Source organism: Rhinoderma darwinii, chromosome 1, assembly GCF_050947455.1.
Source record: "Rhinoderma darwinii isolate aRhiDar2 chromosome 1, aRhiDar2.hap1, whole genome shotgun sequence".
Taxonomy (NCBI): domain Eukaryota; kingdom Metazoa; phylum Chordata; class Amphibia; order Anura; family Rhinodermatidae; genus Rhinoderma; species Rhinoderma darwinii.
Genome location: NC_134687.1, coordinates 523,342,930 through 523,364,083, shown reverse-complemented (window position 1 = coordinate 523,364,083; position 21,154 = coordinate 523,342,930). Strand labels below are relative to the sequence as shown.

Sequence of the window (21,154 nt, the reverse complement as noted above, 5' to 3'; positions counted from 1 at the left end):
TTAAAAATAAAAACGTTACTGTAATGTACATTGCAGCGCCGATCTGCTGCAATAGCAGATAGGGGTTGCAAAATCTGGTGACAGAGCCTCTTTAAGGCTCAGAGCCCATTTTTCAAATCTGACATATTTCACTTTGTGGTAATAACGTCGGAATGCTTAAACCTATCCAAGCGATTCTGAGATTGTTTTCTCGTGACACATTGGTCTACATGTTCGTGGTAAAATGTGGTCGATATATTCAGTGTTTGTTGGTGAAAAATTGCTAAATTTAGAGAAAATTTTGAAAAAATAGCATTTTTCAGAGTTTAAATGCATCTGCTTGTAAAACAGACCACCCAAAATAGTTACTAGTTCACATTTCCCATATGTCTACTTTAGATTGGCATCGTTTTTTGAACATTCTTTTATTTTTCTTGGGCGTTGTAAGGCTTAGAACATAAACAGCAATTTCTCATATTTTTAAAAAAAATTCAAAAGCCTTTTTTTTAAGGTACCTCTTCAGTTCTGAAGTGGCTTTGAGGGGCCTATGTATTAGAAACCCTGATAAAACCCCCCATTTTAAATATTAGGCCCCTCATAGTATTCAAAACACCATTTAGAAAGTTTTTTTTAACCCTTCAGGCATTTCACAAGAATTAAAGCAAAGTGGAGGTGAAATTTGCAAATTTCATTTTTCTTGCTGAATTTCAATTTTATGAAAAAAATATTCTGTAACAAAGAAGGTTTTACCAGAGAAATACTACTAAATATGTATTGTTCAGATTCTGCAGTTTTTAGAAATGTCCCACATGTGTCTCTACTGCGCTGGACTAAAACACAAGCCCCAGAAGCAAAGAAGCACCTATTGCATTTTGAGGCCTCTTTTTTTTTTATTAGAATATATTTTAGCCAGCATGCCAGGTTTGAAGAGGTGTTCGAGGTGCCAAAACAGTAGGAATCGCCCAATAGTGACCCCATTTTGGAAACTACACCCTTCAAGGAATTCATTTATGGTTGTTGTTACCATTTTGACCGCACAGTTTTTTTACAGCACCTATTTGAATTGGCCTGTCATTTGATGTCATTTGTGATCAAAATTTCTTATTTTCACAGGGAACAAAATACCCCATTTTGTTGCCCAATTTGTCCTTAGTGCAGCAATACCCCATTTGTGGTGATAAACTGCCGTTTGGGCCCATGGGAGGGCTCAGAATGAAAGGAGCTCTATGTGTTTGTTGGAGTCCAGATCTTGCTGGATTGGTTTTTGGGTGCCATGTCGCATTTGCAGAGCCCCAGAGGTATCAAAGCAATGGAAACCCACCAGAAGTGACCCCATTTTGGAAACTACACCCCTCAAGGAATTCATTTATGGGTAATGTGACCATTTAGACACCATAGTTTCTTCACAGAACTTATTTGAATTGGGCTGGGAATTAAAACAAAATTAATTTTTTCCAATAATATGTAGTTTTGGCTGAAAATTTCTTATTTTCACAAGAAATAAAATACCCCATTCTGTTGCGCAATTTGTCCTGAGTGCAGCAATACCCCGTTTGTGGTGATAAACTTCCGTTTGGGCACATAGGAGGGCTCAGAAGGAAAGGACCACCATTTGGCCTACTGGAGATTTTCTGGTGCGAAGTCATGTATGCAGAAGCCCCTGAGGTACCAGTACAGTTGAAACCCGCAAGAAGTGACCCCGTTTTAAAAACTACACCCTTAAGGCATTCATCTAGAGGTGTAGTGAGCATTTTGACAGGAGACATACAACCCATAAACTGTAATGTGGGTTCTCCCGGGTATGGCAATACCCTACATGTGGCTGTTATCAGCTGCCTAGGCACACAGCAGGGCCCAGAGGGGAAAGACGAGGGGGGATAAGCTGTGCGGAGTGCATCAGGGTAAGTAAAATTGGGGTAAATTATAAACCAAGGGATGTGTGATAAATTTTAAAACACTCTTTCATATAGAGCTCTGGTTTTTCGGGACACACCTTACATTGATATATTGTGTCCTCCCTTATCCCCCTCTTATAGCAGACTTTGCACCTCTTTTGACTTTTTCCCTTCCTGCCAGTTTGGGGAACTTCTCCTGGAAAGTGTTACCCTGGTACGATGCGTGTGGCCCCGCTTCCAGAAGTACTGGGTGCCCCCCCCTTCCTGGTCCCTAAAGATTAGGTTCTTGATAACCACCTCTTGAAATTCCAGGAAAGTTCCCCTCCGGCCTGTAGCACGTACGCATTGTACAATGCCATCTGTATGATGTGCACGGCCAGCTTCTTATACCACACCGCATGGCGCTGTAGGGCTTCAGGACTTGATCTGACAAGTCCACCCCTCCCATGTACCTATTGTAGTCCAGGATGCAGTCTGGTTTGTGGGTCTCCTGTACTGGTACCTCGTACAGGTACATGGGTACTGGTGTGGCCATGTATTGTTGTTGTTAATACAAGGACATCTCTCTTGTCCTTGTACTTGACACACAATATGTTGCTGCTAGATTGTGCCCTGCTCTCGCCCCTTCTTGTTTTCCCAAGCAGAGTCTTAGGGAGGCCTCTCAGGTTTCTTCCAGCAGTGCCGCATGCCGCAGGACTGGAAGCGAGGCAGTTGAAGAGAGTGGGACGCTGGTATAAAAATTATCCAGGTAGAGGTGGTAACCCTGGTCCAGCAGTTGGTGCACCAAATTCCACACAATTTTTGCATTAACTCCCAGTAAGGGGGGGGGGGCATTATGGGGGTTGAATACTGGTGTCCTTCCCTTTATATATCCTAAATTTGTAGGTATACCCTGATGCACTCTCGCAGCTTATACATCTTCACGCCATACCTTCTCTTCTTACCCGGCAGGTACTGGCGGAATTGAAGCCTCCCTTTAAAATCTACCAAGGACTCATCAATAGAAATACACTTCTCGGGGGTGAATGGTTAGGAAAACCGGGCACTGAAACGGTCTAATAGGGGTCTCCGTTTATACAAACGGTCAAAACTGGGGTCATCTCGGGGTGGGCACGGCTCATTATCAGTATAATGTAAGAAGCGAAGTATTGCCTAATTTATTAATTTTTTTAGGTTACAGTTCAGTTCTGAAGTTGCTTTGAGGGGCCCATATATTAGAAACCCCTATGAAACGCCCCATTTTAGAAACTAGACCCTCTCAAAGTATTCACAACAGCATTTAGAAAGTTTATGAACCCTTTAGGTGTTTCACAGAAATTTAGAGCAAAGTAGAGGTGAAATTTACATTTTTTGTTTTTTGTCAGAAAATCCTTTTTATACCATTTTTTTTATAACACAAAAGGTTTTATCAGGGAAACGGAACTTAATACTTATTACCCAGATTCTGCAGTTTTGAGAAATATCCCACATGTGGCCCTAGTGTGGAAATGGACTGAAGCACCGGCCTCCGAAGCAAAGGAGCACCTAGTGGATTTTGAGGCCTCCATTTTTTTTTATTAGGCACCATGTCCGGTTTGAAGAGGTCTTGTGGTACCAAAACAGTGCAAAACCCCCAAAAGTGACCCTATTTTGGAAACTAGACCCCTTGAGGAATTCATTGCAGTTTTCATGGGGTGCATGTGACTTTTTGATCAGTTTTTATTCTATTTTTAGGTGGCGTGGTGACTAAAAGACAGCAATTCTACTATTGTTTTTTCATTAGATTTTATTTTTTTTTACAGCGTTCACCGTGCGCTATAGATTACATATTCACTTTATTCTGCGGGGCGATACGATTACGGTGATACCAGATGTTTATAGTTTTTTTTTATGTCCTATGGCGTTTGCACAATAAAATACATTTTGTAAAAAATCATTCACTTTTTGTGTTACCTTATTCTCAGAGCCATAACGTTTTTATTTTTCCATCAATAAAGCCGTGCGAGGATTTATTTTTTGCGTAACGAACTGTAGTTTCCATCAGTACCATTTTTAGGTACATGCAATTGTACCAACAATTGTGATTCTGGTAAGGTTTATTCTTATTTTCTTTTACGGGGTTCACCGCGCGGGATAAATAACAAAATAATTTTGTAGTTCAGGCCGTTACGGACGCGGCGATACCAATTATGTATAGTTTATTTGTTTGTATATGTATTTTTATTAATAATAAAGGACTGATATGGGAAAAGGGGGGATTTTTACTTTTATTACTTTTAAAACTTTTATTTTCTTATTTTTACACAACTTTTTTTAACTTTTTTTTTACTTTATTACTTTGTCCCACTAGGGGACATGAGGGCAGGAGGCCCTGATCGCTATTCTAATACACTGCACTACATGCATAGTGCAGTGTATTAGAGCTGTCAGCTACTAACTGACAGCAAGCATAGTGGGTCCTGACTTCGTCAGCACCCACTAGGCTTCCGTCGATGGCCGAGCCGGACGCCATTTTTTGGTGTCCGGTTGCCATAGTCACCATCGCCAGCCGCTATCGCGTAGCAGGCTGGCGATTTTAGCTTAATCCCTAGAAAGCCGTGATCACTATTGAACACGGCTTTTCAGGGGTTAATCAGCGGGGACACAGCGATCGGTCCCCGGTGTAGGAGACTGCAGCTGTCACAGCTCCTGTATGTGTCGGGAGGACGGCCGAAATGGCCGTTACTCCCGCGACGTACTATTCCGTCGCTGAGCGCAAACGTATTGGTTAGCGAGACGGAATAGTACGTCGCTGAGCGCGAAGGGGTTAAGGCAGTTTTACACTGGCCAATTATCGGGCAAACGAGCGTTCAAACTTTGGTTCCCGATAATTGCTCAGTGTAAACAAGGCAACCATCAGCAGATGATCATATAGTTTTAAATGTGTAAAATATTATCGTTGTCCGCAGCACATCTTCCTGTGTAAACATGAAGGAAATGTATGGGCCGAGCCATTGGAGTAATGAGCGCTAGTCCCCATACTAGCTCCTCGTGAAAGGAGAAAATGAGCGCCGGTCAACGAGCTGTCTTGTTGATCGGCGCTCGTTGCTCTGGCCAGACTTGGCTGGTGTAAAAGCACATTTGACCCCGATACCCCCACCAATTAGCAGAAAGAAGGGGCTGCGGTGGTTGTATTGCTAAGGTGTTTGCTGTTCTTTACATATAAAGGAGTATGATTAGAACTTTGCATTACATCCTGAATCTATAGTTAGCTATATTGTGTAATACAGGTTTTACTGTCTGTGAAATGCCTTACCACTTTGCAAATAAGCTTCTGCATTTTCCTTGGTTTTATGGTTACTCACAGAAAATTAACACGTGTGCTGTATGTAAAACACTTCTAGTTCTACCACATTGTAACTATGATGTTTCGTTTTCTTTCAGACGTCCGGGCATGTGCTGACATAAAGACATTTCTCCGTAAAGACCAGACCCCCTAAGTGCCTTGGTGAAGATGGGGTTTGGCAAGGATCTTAAATTTTCGCATGATGCTTTACTAAAGCTTCAAGATTGGGAGCTACGTCTCCTGGAAACTGTGAAGAAATTCATGGCTTTAAGAATTAAAAGTGATAAGGATTATGCTTCTACTCTGCAGAATCTTTGCAACCAAGTTGATAAGGAAAGTGCTCCTCAGCTTGATTACATTAGCAGTGTATCTAAGGTAAGGCTAAGGCTGGCTTCAAATGGCAGTAATATTATTTCTATGGTAATTCAAGTTTAGGTCTGTAGAACCACACGGGGCATTGGGTATTTGAATGTACTATAGGCACCCAAGGTAAGAATGAGGCTGGTTTTACATGGTAGTAATATGGGTTCTATGGTGATCAAAGTTTGACTTCTTATGAAACTCTAATAATTATATAACCTGTATATTGGCTAGGCAAAGCAAGACAACCAACCTGGTTAGTCATAATCTTACAGTTCTGCTGTTTTTCTTTAAAACATCTATTATATGTGTCTTACATCGGGGGGAATGCAAGGGAGTAGACAGATGAAAATTGCAGATCGGAATCAGCGTAATTTAAGGTATGTACGGATTACTGTAGATTAGGAGGCTTTTAGAGGTGACTGTCTCTTTAAGGCCCAAACTAGGCCGCGTCCTTTAATTAAGAGGTTAATACCTAGAAGCATTTTTCCCTTTTTATTTTCACCATTTGGCGACTTCCGATTTACATAGCCCTTTAACCTCTTCACACGCTGCACCTGCAACTGTACCTCCTGCAGAGGGCTTTCTTCCCGCATCAGGACGTACAGTTGCGGAGTAGCTCCCAGCGCACACGGTCTAAACGGACAGTGTCCGGGAACCGGGAGGTCAGCTGTCCCCGACAGCTGACACTCCAGTCTGATTTTGGCAATTAACCCCAAAGATGCGGCGACAGTTTGCGTTTTCCGCATTTAAGGGGTTTGAAGCACATAGGCAGCCCCCACGAAGTGATTGTGGGGGCTGTCGATGCTTGTCGTGGCAATCCGAGGCCAGACAATGACCTCCGGGTTGCCATGTACGGAAGCCTCGGGGGAGCCATGACAGTTAGAACACATTACAACTACGTAGGTAGTGTAATGTACTCTAGCAGCGATCAAAGCTGCAAGTCTAAATGTCCCCTAGTGGGACAAGTAAAAAAAGTAATAAAAATGTTTTAAAAAAAAGTGTAACAATAAAAGTTATAAGTTCTATAAACAAAAAATGCTTTTTTTCCTATCATAAGACTTTCATTATAGGAAAAAAAAGTACACATTAAAAAAAAGTACACATATTTGGTATCGCCGCATTTGTAACGACCCAAACTATCAAAAAGCCCTTACACAGCTTTTTTGACTAAAAATTTAAAAAGTTACGGCTCTTCGAATATGGTGACACAGAAAATAAATAATTTTATAAAAAATGATTTTATTGCGCAAACGCTGCAAAACATAAAAAAATCTATATACATATGGTATCGCTGTAATCGTATCGACCTGCAGCATAAAGTAGAACTGTCCTTTTATAGCACACGGTGAACGCTGCAAAAAAGAAACTAAAAAAACATTGTCAAAATTGCTTGTTTTTGGTCACCCGGCTTGCAAAAAAATTAAATAAAAAGTGATCAAAAAAATCGCATGTACCTCAAAATGGTACCAATGAAAAGTACAGATTGTCCAGCAACAAATAAGCCCCCACACAGCTCCGGTGGTGAAAAAATTAAAAAGTTCTGGCTTTCAGAATATGGCAATGCAAAATGTGCAGAGTATTCCAAAATCAGATAAGATCGGGCGCCATTTATCAGTGTGATTCAGGCCACATATCTATGGATTATCATTTATTTACCGCATTATTATACCCTCGTATTATGCCATGATGTACCCTGCCCAGCCTACATATGCCCCCACAATATAAACTGAAACACCAGTAAAACCCCAAAGCAGAACTATTACCAAGCAAAATCTGCATTCCATAAGCAAAATGGCGCTCCCTCCCTTCTGAGCCCTGCAGCGTGGCCAAACAGCAGTTTGCGCCCACATATATGGCATCGCCATACCCGGGAGAACCCGCTTAACGTTTTATGAGGTATTTGCCTTCAGTGGCACAAACTGGGCACGACATATTATGCTCTAAAATGGCATATCAGTGGAAAATTGCAATATTCACACCATCCGCTGTGCATTAATCCCTTTGCGCACTATGACTTAATAGCACGTCATGGTGCGGGAGTTGATGTATGGAGCGGGCTCACGCGCTGAGCCCGCTCAATACGCTGCGGGTGTCAGCTGTGTATTACAGCTGACACCCAGGACTAACGGACAGGAACAGCGATCGTGCGGTTACAGAAGCCTGTAAAAATAACAATATATTGCAATACGTTAGTATTGCAGTATATTGTACCAGCGATCCAATGATTGCTGGTTCAAGTCCCCTAAGGGAACTAATATATTGTGTAGAAGAATTAAAGTTATTAGTAGTGAGAGAGAAAAAAGTTAAGAAAAACCCTTTTCCCATTTTTCTTCTAAAGTAATGTAAAAAAATAAACAAACTTGGTATCGCTACGTCCGTAAAAGGCCGAACTATTACAATATACAATTTTTTAACTCGCACTGTGGACACCGTAAAAAACTTAAATAATTTGTCACTTTAGCTCTAAAAAAAAAATGTAATGCAAATTTTGGATCACTTTTTATGTACCAAAAAATGGTACCAATAAAAACTACAGCTCGTCCCGCAAAAAATAAGACCTCCCACTGCTCAATCAACCGAAAAATAAAAAAGTTACGGTTCTCAGAATGTGGTGAAACAAAACAATTTTTATTTTAACAATTCGATTTTTCTTTGTAAAAGTAGTATAATATAAAAAAAACTATATAAATTTGGTATCATCGTAATTGTATTGAGCGGCAGAATAAAGAAAATTTTTCGTTTTTCCCGCCCAGCGAAAGCTGTAAAAACGAAAACCCCAAAAATTGGAATCAGATTTTTTTCTTATCAGCCCGCATATAATTTTTTTTCAGTTTCCCAGTACATTTTATGGCACTTTAAAAGGTGTCAATAGAAACTACAGCTCCCCCCGCAAGAAATAAGCCCTCACACCACTCTATTGAAGGAAAAATAAAAAAGTTATGGCTCATGGAAGGCGCGGAGTGAAAAACGAAAATAAGAAAGCAAAAAATGGATCAGTCCTGAAAGGATTAATTCATTTCTAATGAAAACATTTATGACCACATATGGGGTATTTACGTACTCGGGAGAAATTGCTTTACAAAAATAGTTTTTTTTTTTTTTTTCTCCTTTATCCCTTGTGAAAATGTGAGCATTCAACATTTTAGTGGAAAAAAATTGTGATATTCATTTTTGCAGCCCAATTCTAATAAATTCTGCAAAAGACCCGTTGGGTCTAAATGCTCACTATACTCCTAGAAAAATTCCTTGAGGGGTGTTTCCAAAATGGGGTAGCTTTGGTGGTTTCCACTGTTTTTGGTCCCTCCAGGGCGTTGCAAAAGCGACATTACAGCAAAATCTGTGCTCCAAAATCCAAAAGGCTCTCCTTCCCTTCTGAGCTCTGCTGTGGGTCCAATCAGCAGTTTATTACCACATATGGGGTATTGCCGTAATCGGGAGACATTGCTTTACAAATGTTGGGGTGCATTTTCTTCGTCGTTCCTTGTAAATATTAAAAAATTCAGTTTTTTTCAGAAAAACAGTAGATTTTCATTTTTACAGACTAATTCCAATATATTTAGCGAAAAACCCATGTGGTCAAAATGCGAACTATACCCCTAGATAAATTCCTTCAGAGGTGTAAGTTCCAAAATGGGGTCAATTCTGTGTTACAAAAAAAAAAAATGTATTAGAAATGAATTTCGGCAAAAAAAATAAAATTTGTAGATTTCACCTCTACTTTGCTTTAATTCATGTGAAACGCCTAAAGGGTTAAAACACTTTGTGAATGCTGATTCGAATACCTTGAGGGGTGCAGTTTTCAAAATAGGATGACTTCTGGGGTTTTTCTAATGAATAAGGCCCTCAAAGCCACTTCAGAACTGTACTGGTCCCTGATAAAATGGCCTTTTGAAATTTTCTTTAAAATATGAGAAATTGCTGCTAAAGTTCTAATGCTTGTAACATCCTAGAACAATAAAAGAACGTTCAAAAAACGATGCAAACATAAAGTAGACATATAGGAAATGTTAACAAGTGACTATGTTGCGTGGTATTACTATCTGTTTTTCAAGCATATACGTTTAAATTTAAAAAAATGCTAATTTTTGCAAATTTTTTCTAAAATTTTGGTGTTTTCAGAAATAAATACCGAAGTCATCGACCAAATTTTTTCACTAACATAAAGTACAACTCGTCACGAGAAAACAATCTCAATCGCTTGCATAGGTAAAAGCATTCCGATGTTATTACATAAAATAACACTTGTCCGATTTGAAAAAATCGGCTGTGTCCTGAAGGCCAAAACAGGCTGGGTACTGAAGGGGTTAAAGTAATTGTTGTTCTTTTAATTTGTTTTACTGAATTTTTAACAAAAGCGAAGAAAAAATGAAAGATAAAAAAAGAATACATTTATTTGTGTAAATATGTTTTTGCATTTTTTTTAATAATGTTTAGCTAGCGTGATACGACAACGCCTGCATTTTTCAAAGTAAAATATTTCACTATGGAAAAAAAAAGCCTTGCGATACTTGCACCAAATCTGATTGTGTTGCTTGCTACTTTATCTCCATAGGAAAAATGTTGCGTCGAGATATCCTGTAATTTGTGTGCTGTCATGTAGCCTTAGGCTGGCTTTACATGTGCCGTTTATGCCAAGACTTTTGGTGGTGTCATGTATTACCGTAAACTATTTTACTGTACTTTTGTTAAAATTAACCCCTTGAGAACCAAGCTCATTTTGGCCTTAAGGACCAGACCCATTTTTTCAAATCTGACGTGTCACTTTATGTGGTAATAACTTGGGAATGCTTTTACACATCCAAGCGATTCTGAGATATGTTTTTTCGTGACATATTGTACTATATGTTAGCGGAAAAATTTGGTCGATAAATTCATTGCTTATTTGTGAAAAACATCAAACATCAAAATTTGCAAAAAATTTGGATTTTTTTTTTTCTAAATTTAAATGTATCTGCTTGTAAAACAGATCGTTATACCACACACAATCGTTACTATTTAATATTTACCATATGTCTACTTTGTTTGCATTGTTTTTTGAACGTCATTTTATTTTTCTAGGATGTTACAAGGCTTAGAACTTTAGCAGCAATTTCTCACATTTTCAAGAAACTGAAGTGTTTTTGAGGGGCCCATATATTTGAAACCCCCATAAAACATGCCATTATAAAAACTGCACCCCTCAAAGTATTGAAAATCGCATTCAGAAAGTGTTTTAACCCTTTAGGAGTTTCACAGGAATTAAATTTGTAATGCATTCTTCTCTGTACCACAGAACGTTTTTCCCAAGAAATGCAACTCCATATTTATTGTCCAGATTCTGCAGTTTTTAGAAATATCCCACATGTGGCCCTAGTGTGCTTATGGACTAAAACACAGGCCTCAGAAGCAAAGGTGCAGCTAGTGGATTTTGGGGCCTCCTTTTTTTTTTTCTTCAGGATATAGTTTAGACCCCATGTCAGGTTTGAAGAGGTCTTGTGGTGTCAAAACAATGGAAACCCCCCAAAAGTGACCCCATTTTGGAAACTACACCCCTCAAGGAATGTTTCTAGAAGTGTAGTTAGATTTTTGACCCCACAGGTTTTTTGTTTATGAAAAAAACATAGAATTTTCTAAATTTGACAAGGAATAAATGAGAAAAAGCACCCCAACATTTGTAAAGCAATTTCTCCTGATTACGGCAATACCCCATATGTTTTCATAAACTGCATTTTAGACCCACGGCGGGGCTTAGAAAGAAAGGAGCACCATTTGGATTTTGGAGCGCAGATTTTGCTGCAATGGTTTTCGGTGGCATGTTACGTTTGCAACGCACTAGAGGGACCAAAAGAGTGGAAACCCCATAAAAGTGACCCCATTTTGGAAACTACACCCCTTAAGGAATTTTTCTAAGTGTATAGTTAGCAGTTTGACCCCACAGGTTTTTTTTGCTGAATTTATTGGATTAGTCTGTGAAGATGAAAATCGAAATTTTTCTGAAAAAACATAGAATTTTCAAATTTTTTCAAGGAATAAAGGAGAAATAGCACCCCAGCATTTGTAAAGCGTTTTCGCCTGGTTACGGCAATACCCCATATGTGGTAATAAACTGCTGTTTGAGCACATGGCAGGGCTCAGAGCGGAAGGAGCGTAATTTGGCTTTTGGAGCACAGATTTTGCTGGAATGGTTTTCAGGCGCCATGTTGCATTTGAAGAGCCCCTGAGGTATTCGTACAGTGGAAACCCCCAAGAAGTGACCCCATTTTGGAAACGACACCCCTTGAGGATTTTATTTAGTGGTGTAGTGAGCATTTGGACTTCACAGGTGTTTCATAGAAGTCATAAACATTAAGCCGTGAAAATGAAAAATTGAATTTTTTCCGATTAAAACGTCGATTTAGCCCAAAACTTTTCATTTGTACAAGGGGTAATAGGAGAAAGAGCAGTGCTCGATTTGTTACCCATTTTCTCTTGATTACAGCAATACCCTATATGTGGTTGTAAACTGCTATATGAGCACACGGCAAGGGTCAGAAAGGAAGGAGCACCATTTGGTTTTCGATCACAGATTCTACTGGAATATTTTTCAGGTGCCGTATTGTGTTTTCAGAGCCCATGAGGTACAAATATAGTGGAAACTCCCAAGACGTGACCCCATTTAGGATACTACACCCCTCAAGGTATTCATCTAGGGGTATAGTGAGAAATTTGGAATGAAAACAAAATTGTTAGAATCTTATTTTTTATTTATTTTACGGACTTGTGAGTTTGAAACATTTTAGGGATGTATCAAGCACCAATAGGGAAAAAAAGAACTCACAATTAATTCAGCTTTTTTTCCGGTGTTCATTGATACTTTATGTGACCTTTTTTTTATTGTACAGGCACACGGCGGGGCCCAGAAGTGAAGGTGTACCATGAGGCTCTTCAAGGCCTAGTTTTTGCTTGGGTGATTTTGGGCCACCATGGTGGTATTCATCTAGGGGTATAATGTTTTTTTTGTTTTTATATATCCAATTGGTGCACAAGTGGGCAATTTTTAAATGCAGGTGACATAAAATTTAAGATGACGTTTATATGGACATCCTGAAAATGGCAAAACACATGAAAAAAAATTTGTAATCCTTTTGAAGAATGGTAAATTCTGAAACATTCTTTCATGCAAAGCCCTGGTTTGGAGGGGCAAGTGGTGCATTGATATATCGTATCCTTTCGGAAACCCCTCTTCGAGCACACGCGACATCGTTTTTGTGGATGGCTCTTTTTCCCATGGGGTACTTCACTTGGCAAGTGCTGGCCAGGGACAATTCTACTTGCCTCACTTCCTGAAGCCCTTCTACTCGCTCCTTCCTTTGTTCTTTAAAAATTAATTTTTTAATAACTTTTTCAAGGTACTCGAGGTACCTAGAAAGATTGCCAGCACTTCGGTACAAAATAAAAGAATTGAGGAGGGCCATTTCAATTAAATATACTGACCGTTTATTGTACCATACTTTTGTCTTTCGCATGGCACAGTATGTCTTCATTAATTGATCTCCCAAATCCACCCCTCCCATATGTTTGTTGTAGGCCTGTATGCATACAGGCATTGAAATAGTGGTGCTTGTTCCATGCACTGAAACTGGGTTTGTGGTATTGTCATGGATTGTGGGGAGCATGAGGACCTCCTTTTTTTTTTTTGTCCCTGAATTTTACCAGGAGCAAATTTTCATCGTATCATGCTCTGGTTTCGCCAACTGACAGTTTTTCAGCAAGAAAAGGCTTTGGAAGTTTTTTAGATTCCTGCGTGCAGGCCAGTGTTTTCCTTTCAACAAGGCACTTAAAAAGCGGAACGCTAGTGTAGAAATTGTCGAGATATAGGTGGTACCCCGTATCCATCAGAGGATGCAACAGGTCCTACACTATTTTACCGCTTGTGCCAAGAACTGGGGGGCACTCTGGGGGATTAATCTGTGTGCCTTTCCCCTCATACACACGAAAGGAGTGTGTGTATCCAGACTGGCTCTCGTCCAGTTTATATATTTTTATGCCATATCTGGCTCTCTTGTTTGGCACATATTGACTGATATGAAGCCTTCCCTTGAAATGGACTAATGATTCGTCAATGGCTATGTTTTTTTCAGGGACATAAACTTCTGCAAAAACCAAATTCAAATATGTGATGATGGGCCTAATTTTGAACAGCCTATCAAAATTTGGATGATCTGGGGGTGGGCACTGCTCATTGTCTGTAAAACGTAAAAGCTTTAAAAGGGCCTCAAAACGTTTTCGAGGCATCACAGCATGGGAATATAGGTGTATCATACAACATATCTGTGGACCAATATGATTTTATAGTTGTTTTTTTGTTTTTTTTAGAAGGCCCATGTTAAGCAATATCCCCCAGAAGGTTGCAATTTCATTTGGATTGGTTCGATGCCAGGTTTGGGTTCTGGCATAATGGGATGTCGGATTTTTGGCTAAGGATCGTTGTGCATATGAATTTGTTTGCACAACCATGAGGTTAGCTAAAGTATCAGAAAAAAAACCATTAAAAAAAATCTATTTCTTGAAAGTCAGTTGGATTTATTTTTATGCCAGGGCAGAGGTAAACTCAGGAATTTCAGGTGAGTAAGAGGTAGGCGGTAGCCATATGGGGTCACTCATTAACGCAATCATGGGCCAAAATATATATTGGACTGAAAAGTGTGTTGGTTATGTCAACCGATACCCGCCCTCCAGTGATTTATCCAGTTTCCAATTCATAGGTGAACGGTATATATATTTCTGAGAGAAAAGATGACACGAGATCATGCTTGTATGCTCAAAATCCTTCTCTGATCTTTATTGATCCAAACAAATATAGAAGTATGATGACCGGAAAGGTGTGGGCTTTGATTTCAGCCAATCATCTACAATATGATAATGACTCTGATTCAGCCAATATTTCAATGCATTATAATGATTCTTCACCCCTCAAGGTCCCTACAAGTTAATTTGTCTCTACTTCTTATGTCACTAGAGAATGGGGACAGCAGATAAGATGGCACAACATTAAATCATTTAAACAAAGCCCTTCTTCAAGGCTCACCCCCTCCCTTATGGTAAACAATGTCATTCTTCCAGACACAAGGACGATCAGCTCATTACAAGAATAATAAAAACATTCAACATAGAATTGTTTCAGACAATGCTCACGGATATATTTTAGCTTTTTATATCAAACCTAACCTATTAATCTTAAAATGGCTCCCTCAGGCGACAAGATGGATTCCAACATCCAAAATGGCCACCACCATGTAATATATAGTCTATGCAAGATGGAGTCATTTAAACATTTAATTTTAATCACTTTCACACTCGTGCTGGGGTCACTTGAGCTTCGTTTCTAAGGGGGTTCCTCGTCATCAGTGGAGGAGAACAAAAACTCAGATTCACCCTCACTGGCGTTTTCGGTATACGAACATAAAATGGCATATGCCACCTCCCATGCTAAATAGACGAGACGTTATGGGTGTGTAATAAAGCTGCGCTAACCCTGACGTGCAATACTAAATTCCTGAATTAGGATTATTTTTTTTTTGTCCTTTATTATGAAGACACAATTAGAACCCTGGCAAGGAAACTGTGACGTGCAAAAGTAGCACACAAAATTACTAATAAATTATTAAGCTAACCTAAATTACTAAAACTTATTTTTTTGTATTTTTTTTGATGAAGATAAAACAAAAAAAAAAAGAGCCTCACAAAACTATTACTCAAATATATGGTAGTAGTGGATGAGGTTGAACTAGTGCTGTTGGGCACTAAAGGGTGATCAGTAAATGGTGCTGGTGTACACTAAAGGGTGCTGGCAGACACTATAGCGTCACTAAAGGTTGGGCAGTAATGGGTGCTGGTGGACTATAGCAGTACTAAAGGGTGGGCAGTAAAAGGTGCTCGTGGACGATAAAAGGTGCTGGTAGACTCTAAAGGATGGGCAGTAAAGATGGCTGATGGGGCCTAAAGGGGGCTTATATACTGATGGGAACTAATGAAAATTATTATATATATTTGATTGTTACTACAGAGGGCTGATGGGCACTATAATGGGCTGATGGTGAGCACTAAAGGGGGTTTTTGGGCACTAAACAGGGCTGGTGGGCCCTAATTGGCACTAAAGTGGATTATTATATGTATTCTATTGTTAGTACGGAGGGCTGATGGGAACTAAATATGATATTTGTAGGAACGCTCTCTTTCTTTCTCTGATTTCCTCACAGATCTCACAGAAATGAGGACATCCGAGACGATGGCAGGAGCTTTCTCCTGTTTCCTATGTCCTAGACGGCTGTGATTGGTCTGTCTCTAAAGACTGACCAGTCACCGGCATGGGAGCATGCCGATTGGTCCCGACAACAGAGGCGGTCAGCTATCAATGATAGCTGCCGTCTCTTTATCACTATGTGATTTCACATAGTGACCTTTTATTCCTGCTCCGCAATAGTACGGCGCAGGTCCGCTTCAATAAGCGACGTGTCCCGTACTATTGCGGCGGAGGTACGCAAGAGGTTAAACAACCAAAAAGTAAACATCAAAATCTGCTGAATAATCATTTACATAAAAGCCATTTAATAACTGTCTCGTAATAATGTTTTGGGATTTGTTTCTTAAATTATAGTCATGGCTGCACATGGTCCATCAGACGGAACAGTTGAGTAAGATAATGAAAAGTCATGCAGAAGAGCTCAATGCAGGTCCTCTCCACCGCCTCAATGTCATGATCAAAGACAAGCAGCAAGTGAAAAAGAGTTACAACAGTATTCACCAGCAGATCGAGGCAGAGTTGTACAAGGTTTGTTGGCATGGTCTTGTTTTTTTTTTGTTTGTTACAGGATTGTTCTCATTTTATAAAGTTATAGTATGTCGCTAGGATATGCCAAAACTATATAATTTATGGGGGTCGACCTCTGGTACCCTTATGATTCTGAGAATGAAGGGGACACAGTGTTGATTTTTTTTCCCCTGCACAGTAGTGCTTCTGGCCACATTCACTTGAATGCTTCACTGCAGTTCCCTGCACAGCAGATGGCCGGGTCGCAGCTGTTCAGGCAAAAATAGTGGGGACACAGCACTAAACCAGCACTGCAGCCTCTTCTTTCTCAGTATCAGTGGGGGTACCAGAAGTCAAACACTCACTGATCCTAAAGTGATGGCATATTCTAGCGATAGGCCATCACTTTATAAGATGGGAATGCTCCTTTAATTCATTATCTCTTCATGATCAGTTATGTTGTGTTGAATTCTTTATAGTTAAATGTTTTGACGTGTAACAAGAATATGGCTGTATGGAAAACAAAATAAGAGTAAGGTACACCTAGAATGACAGTGATGTTGGATAAGCAGATTTTGCAAGCCATTGGATATTTATAATGTCTCATTAGATTCATGATATGTTCTGTGTTTCAACATCCAGGGTAAGGACCTTCCTTGGTAGCCCTCTGCAGCTTATTAGCTGCTTCTGCAAAGAAATCTAGGTTCACTAATTTGTTAGGGAAATAGATAAAAAGCTACTGTAGTACTCTATGGTATTAAGACCGGTGTTTCATACACCACTCTTAATAGTAAGAAAGTTAGAGTAAGATCCGGCACATTTATTAAAAGGCGAATACCTCTTAACCCCTTCCCACACCTTGGCGTAACTGTACGTCCAGGTGAGCAGTAACTTCGCGCACCTGGACGTACAGTTACGCCCGCGCTTTAACAGTTAACCGCCATGCGGCGCTACACCGCAGCGGCGGTTAACTGTGCAGGGTGTCAGCCCTGCTCTCCCTGTTGCCGATCAGCGGCCTGTCGCCGCTGAAATCGGCAATTAACCCCTTCGATGCGGTGGTCGATTGCGATCACCACATCGAAGAGGTTTACAGCGGATCGGCAGCCCCCCACATGTATTTGCGGGGGCTGGCGATCCTTATCATGGCAACCAGAGGCCAGACAATGACCTCCGGGTTGCCATGTACGGAAGCCTCGGAGGATCAGCCTCCGGCCGGTCCTCCGATGCTTCCTGTCAGTGTGACTGTCACGTCACAATGACAGTTGGAATGCATTACACTACGTGTGTAGTGTAATGTACTCCAGCAGCGATCAGAGCTGCAAGTCTAAGTGTCCCCTAGTGGGACAAGTGAAAAAAGATAATAAAAATGTTTTTAAAAAGTGTAAAAATCAAAGTTATAAGTTATATAAACAAGAACTGCTTTTTTTTCCTATAATAAGTCTTTTATTATAGGAAAAAAATGAACATGTTAAAAAAAGTACACATATTTGGTATCGCCGCGTTCGTAACGACCCCAACTATAAAACTGTAATATTATTTTTCCCGCACGGTGAACACCGCGAAAAAAATAAACGAAAAACAGTGCCCGAATCACAATTTTTTGGTCACCACCCCTCCCAAAATATACAATAAAAAGTGATCAAAAATTCGCATGAACGCCAAAATGGTACCAATACAAACTACAACCCGTCCCGCAAAAAAGAAGCCCTTACACAGCTTTTTTGACTGAAAAATAAAAAGTTATGGCTCTCAGAATATGGTGACACAAAAAATAATTTATTTTATAAATAAGTGATTTTATTGCACAAACGCTGCAAAACATAAAAAAATTATATACATCTGGTATCGCTGTAATCGTATCGACCCGCAGAATAAAGTATAATGGTAATTTATAGCCCAGGGTGAAGGCCATAAAAAAACGAATAAAAAACATTGTCAGAATTGATGGTTTTTGGTCACCTTGCTTGCCAAAAAATTGAATAAAACGTGATCAAAAAAATTTCTGGTACCTAAAATGGTACCAATGAAAACTACAGATTGTCCCGCAACGAATAAACCCTCACACAGCTCCGGTGGAGAAAAAAATAAAATAATTCTGGCTCCCAGAATATGGCGATGCAAAATGTGCAGTGTCCAAAAGCGAATAAGATCGGGCGCCATTTATCAGTGCGACACCGGCCACATATCTGCGGATTATTATTTATTTACTGCATTATTATACCCTCTTATTATGCCCTGATGTACCCCGCACAGATAACAAGTACCCTGATGTACCCCGCACAGATAACAAGTACCCTGATGTACCCCGCACAGATAAAAATGCCCCCACATTATAAACTGAAACACCAGTAAAACCCCAAACAGAACTACCAAACTACATATGCGCCCCAAAAGCCAAATGGCGTCCCTCCCTTCTGAGCCCTGCAGCGTGCCCAAACACCAGTTTACGTCCACAGATATGGCATCGCCATACCCGGGAGAACCCGGTTAATATTTTATGACGTATTTGTCTTCAGTGGCACAAACTGGGCATAACATATAGTACACTAAAATTGCATATGAGTGGAAAATTGTAATTTTCACTCTGCACCATGCGCTGCACATTAACCCCTTCGCGCACCACAACATAGTATGTCTTAGTGTGGGGGGTGATGTATGGAGCGTCTCACGTGAAAAAGAAAGAATTTAAAACGGCAAAATCGCTGTTTTTTTGGTCACCTTCGCTCTACCTAAAAATGTAATAAAAAGTGCTCAAAAAGTTGTATGTACCAAAAAATGGTACCAATAAAAACGACCACTCGTCCCTCAATAAATAAGCCCTCATACCGCTCTATTGACTGAAAAATAAAAAAGTTGTGGCTCTTGGAACGCGGGGAGGAAAAAACTAAAAAGGAAAAGAAAAAAATGGATCAGTCCAGAAAGGGTTAATTACTTTCTAATGAAAAACCATTTATGACCACACGTGGGGTATAGCCGTACTCGGGAGAAATTGCTTCACAAATGTTGGGCAGCTTTTTTCCCTTTATCCTTTGTGAAATTGAAAAAAATGCAATATTTTAGTGGAAGAAATGTTGATATTCATTTTCATGGCCTAATTTAATAAATCCTGCAATAGACTTGTGGGGTCTAAATGCCCACTATATCCCTAGATAGATTCTTTAAGTGGTGTAATTTCCACTTTTGGGGGGTTTCCACTGTTTTGGCCTCTCAGGGGCTTTGCAAATGTGACATGGCACCCAAAAACCATTTCAGCAAAATTTGAGCTCCAAAAGCCAAATAGCGCTCCTTCCATTCTAAGCCTTGCTGTGGGTCCAAACAGCAGTTTATTACCACATATGGCATATTTCCGTAATCGGGAGAAATTGTTTTACGAATGTTGGGGTGATTTTTATCCTTTATTCCTTGTAAAAATTAAAAATGGCTACCTTTTTTCAGAAAAAAAGTTGATTTTTACCTTTACAGAATAATTCCAATGAATTCAGCAAAACAACCGTGGGGTCAAAATGCTAACTTTACCCCTAGAAAAATTCCTTGATGAGTGTAGTTTCCAAAATGGGGTCACTTTTCATGGGTTTCCACTATTTTGTTCCCTCCAGTGCAATTCAAATGTGACACGGCACTGAAAACTGTTCCAGCAAAATCAGAATTTCAAAATCCAAATGGTGCTCCTTCCCTTCTGAGTCCTGCTGTGGGTCCAAACAGCAGTTTATTACCACATATGGGGTATTGCTATAATCAGGAGAAATTGCTTTACATATGTTGGGGTGTTTTTTCTCTTTTATTCCTTGAAAAAATAAAAAATGTCTACGTTTTTTCAGAAAAAAAGTAGATTTTCATCTTCACAAACTAATTCAAATAAATTTAGCAAAGAAACTGTGGGTTCAAAATGCTAATTATACCCCTAGATAAATTCCCTGAGGGGTGTAGTTTCCAAAATGAGGTCACTTTTGGGCGTCTTTATTGTTTTGGCCCCACAAGACCTCTTCAAACCTGACATGGTACCTAAAATATATGCTAAAAAAAAAGGAGGCCCCAAAATCCACTAGGTGCTCCTTTTCTTCGGAGTCCGGTGTTTCAGTGCATGACCGCACTAGGGCCACATGTGGGGTATTTCTAAAAACTGCAGATCTGGGCAATAAATAATAAGTTACATTTCTCGGGTAAAACCTTCTGTGGTATAGAAAAAAATGTATTACAAATGAATTTTGTAAAAAAAAAATGAAATTTGTAACTTTCACCTCTACTTTGCTTTAATTCCTGTGAAACGCCTAAAGGGTTAATACACTTTCTGAATGCTGTTTTGAATACTTTGAGGGGTGCAGTTTTCAAAATGGGGTGATTTATGGGGACTTTCTAATATATAAGGCCCTCAAAGCCACTTCAGAACTGAATTGGTCCTTGTAAAAATCGCCTTTTGAAATTTTCTTGAAAATATGAGAAATCGCTGCTAAAGTTCTAAGTCTTGTAACGTCCTAGAAAAATAAAAGAATGTTCAAAAAACGATGCCAACATAAAGTAGACATATGGGGGATGTTAACTAGTAGCTATTTTGTGTGGTATTACTATCTGTTTTACAAGCAGATACATTTAAATTGAGAAAAATGCTAATTTTTGCAAATTTTCTCCAAATCTTGGTGTTTTTCGCGAATAAATATTGAATTTATCAACCAAATTTTTTCACTAACATAAAGTACAATATGTCACGAGAAAACAATCTCAGAATCGCTTGGATAGGTAAAAGCATTCCGGAGTTATTACCACATAAAGTGACACATGTCAGATTTGAAAAATCGGCTTCGTCCTGAAGGCCAAAACAGGCTCAGTCCTGAAGGGGTTAATAAACTT

The 21,154-nt window shown here is 39.6% G+C and overlaps 1 protein-coding gene across 2 annotated transcripts in view; it reads left to right on the top strand.

Annotated features, from left to right (window-relative positions):
- FER (FER tyrosine kinase) overlaps positions 1–21,154 on the top strand; it is a 391,744-nt gene that overhangs the window by 53,105 nt on the left and 317,485 nt on the right. For both annotated transcript variants that reach the window (XM_075836781.1, XM_075836789.1), the window contains exons 4-5: positions 5,277–5,553; positions 16,157–16,330. In XM_075836781.1, the coding sequence (XP_075692896.1) occupies positions 5,347–5,553; positions 16,157–16,330 (381 nt within the window). In that variant the 5' untranslated portion in view covers positions 5,277–5,346. The remainder of the gene's footprint in view (positions 1–5,276; positions 5,554–16,156; positions 16,331–21,154) is intronic.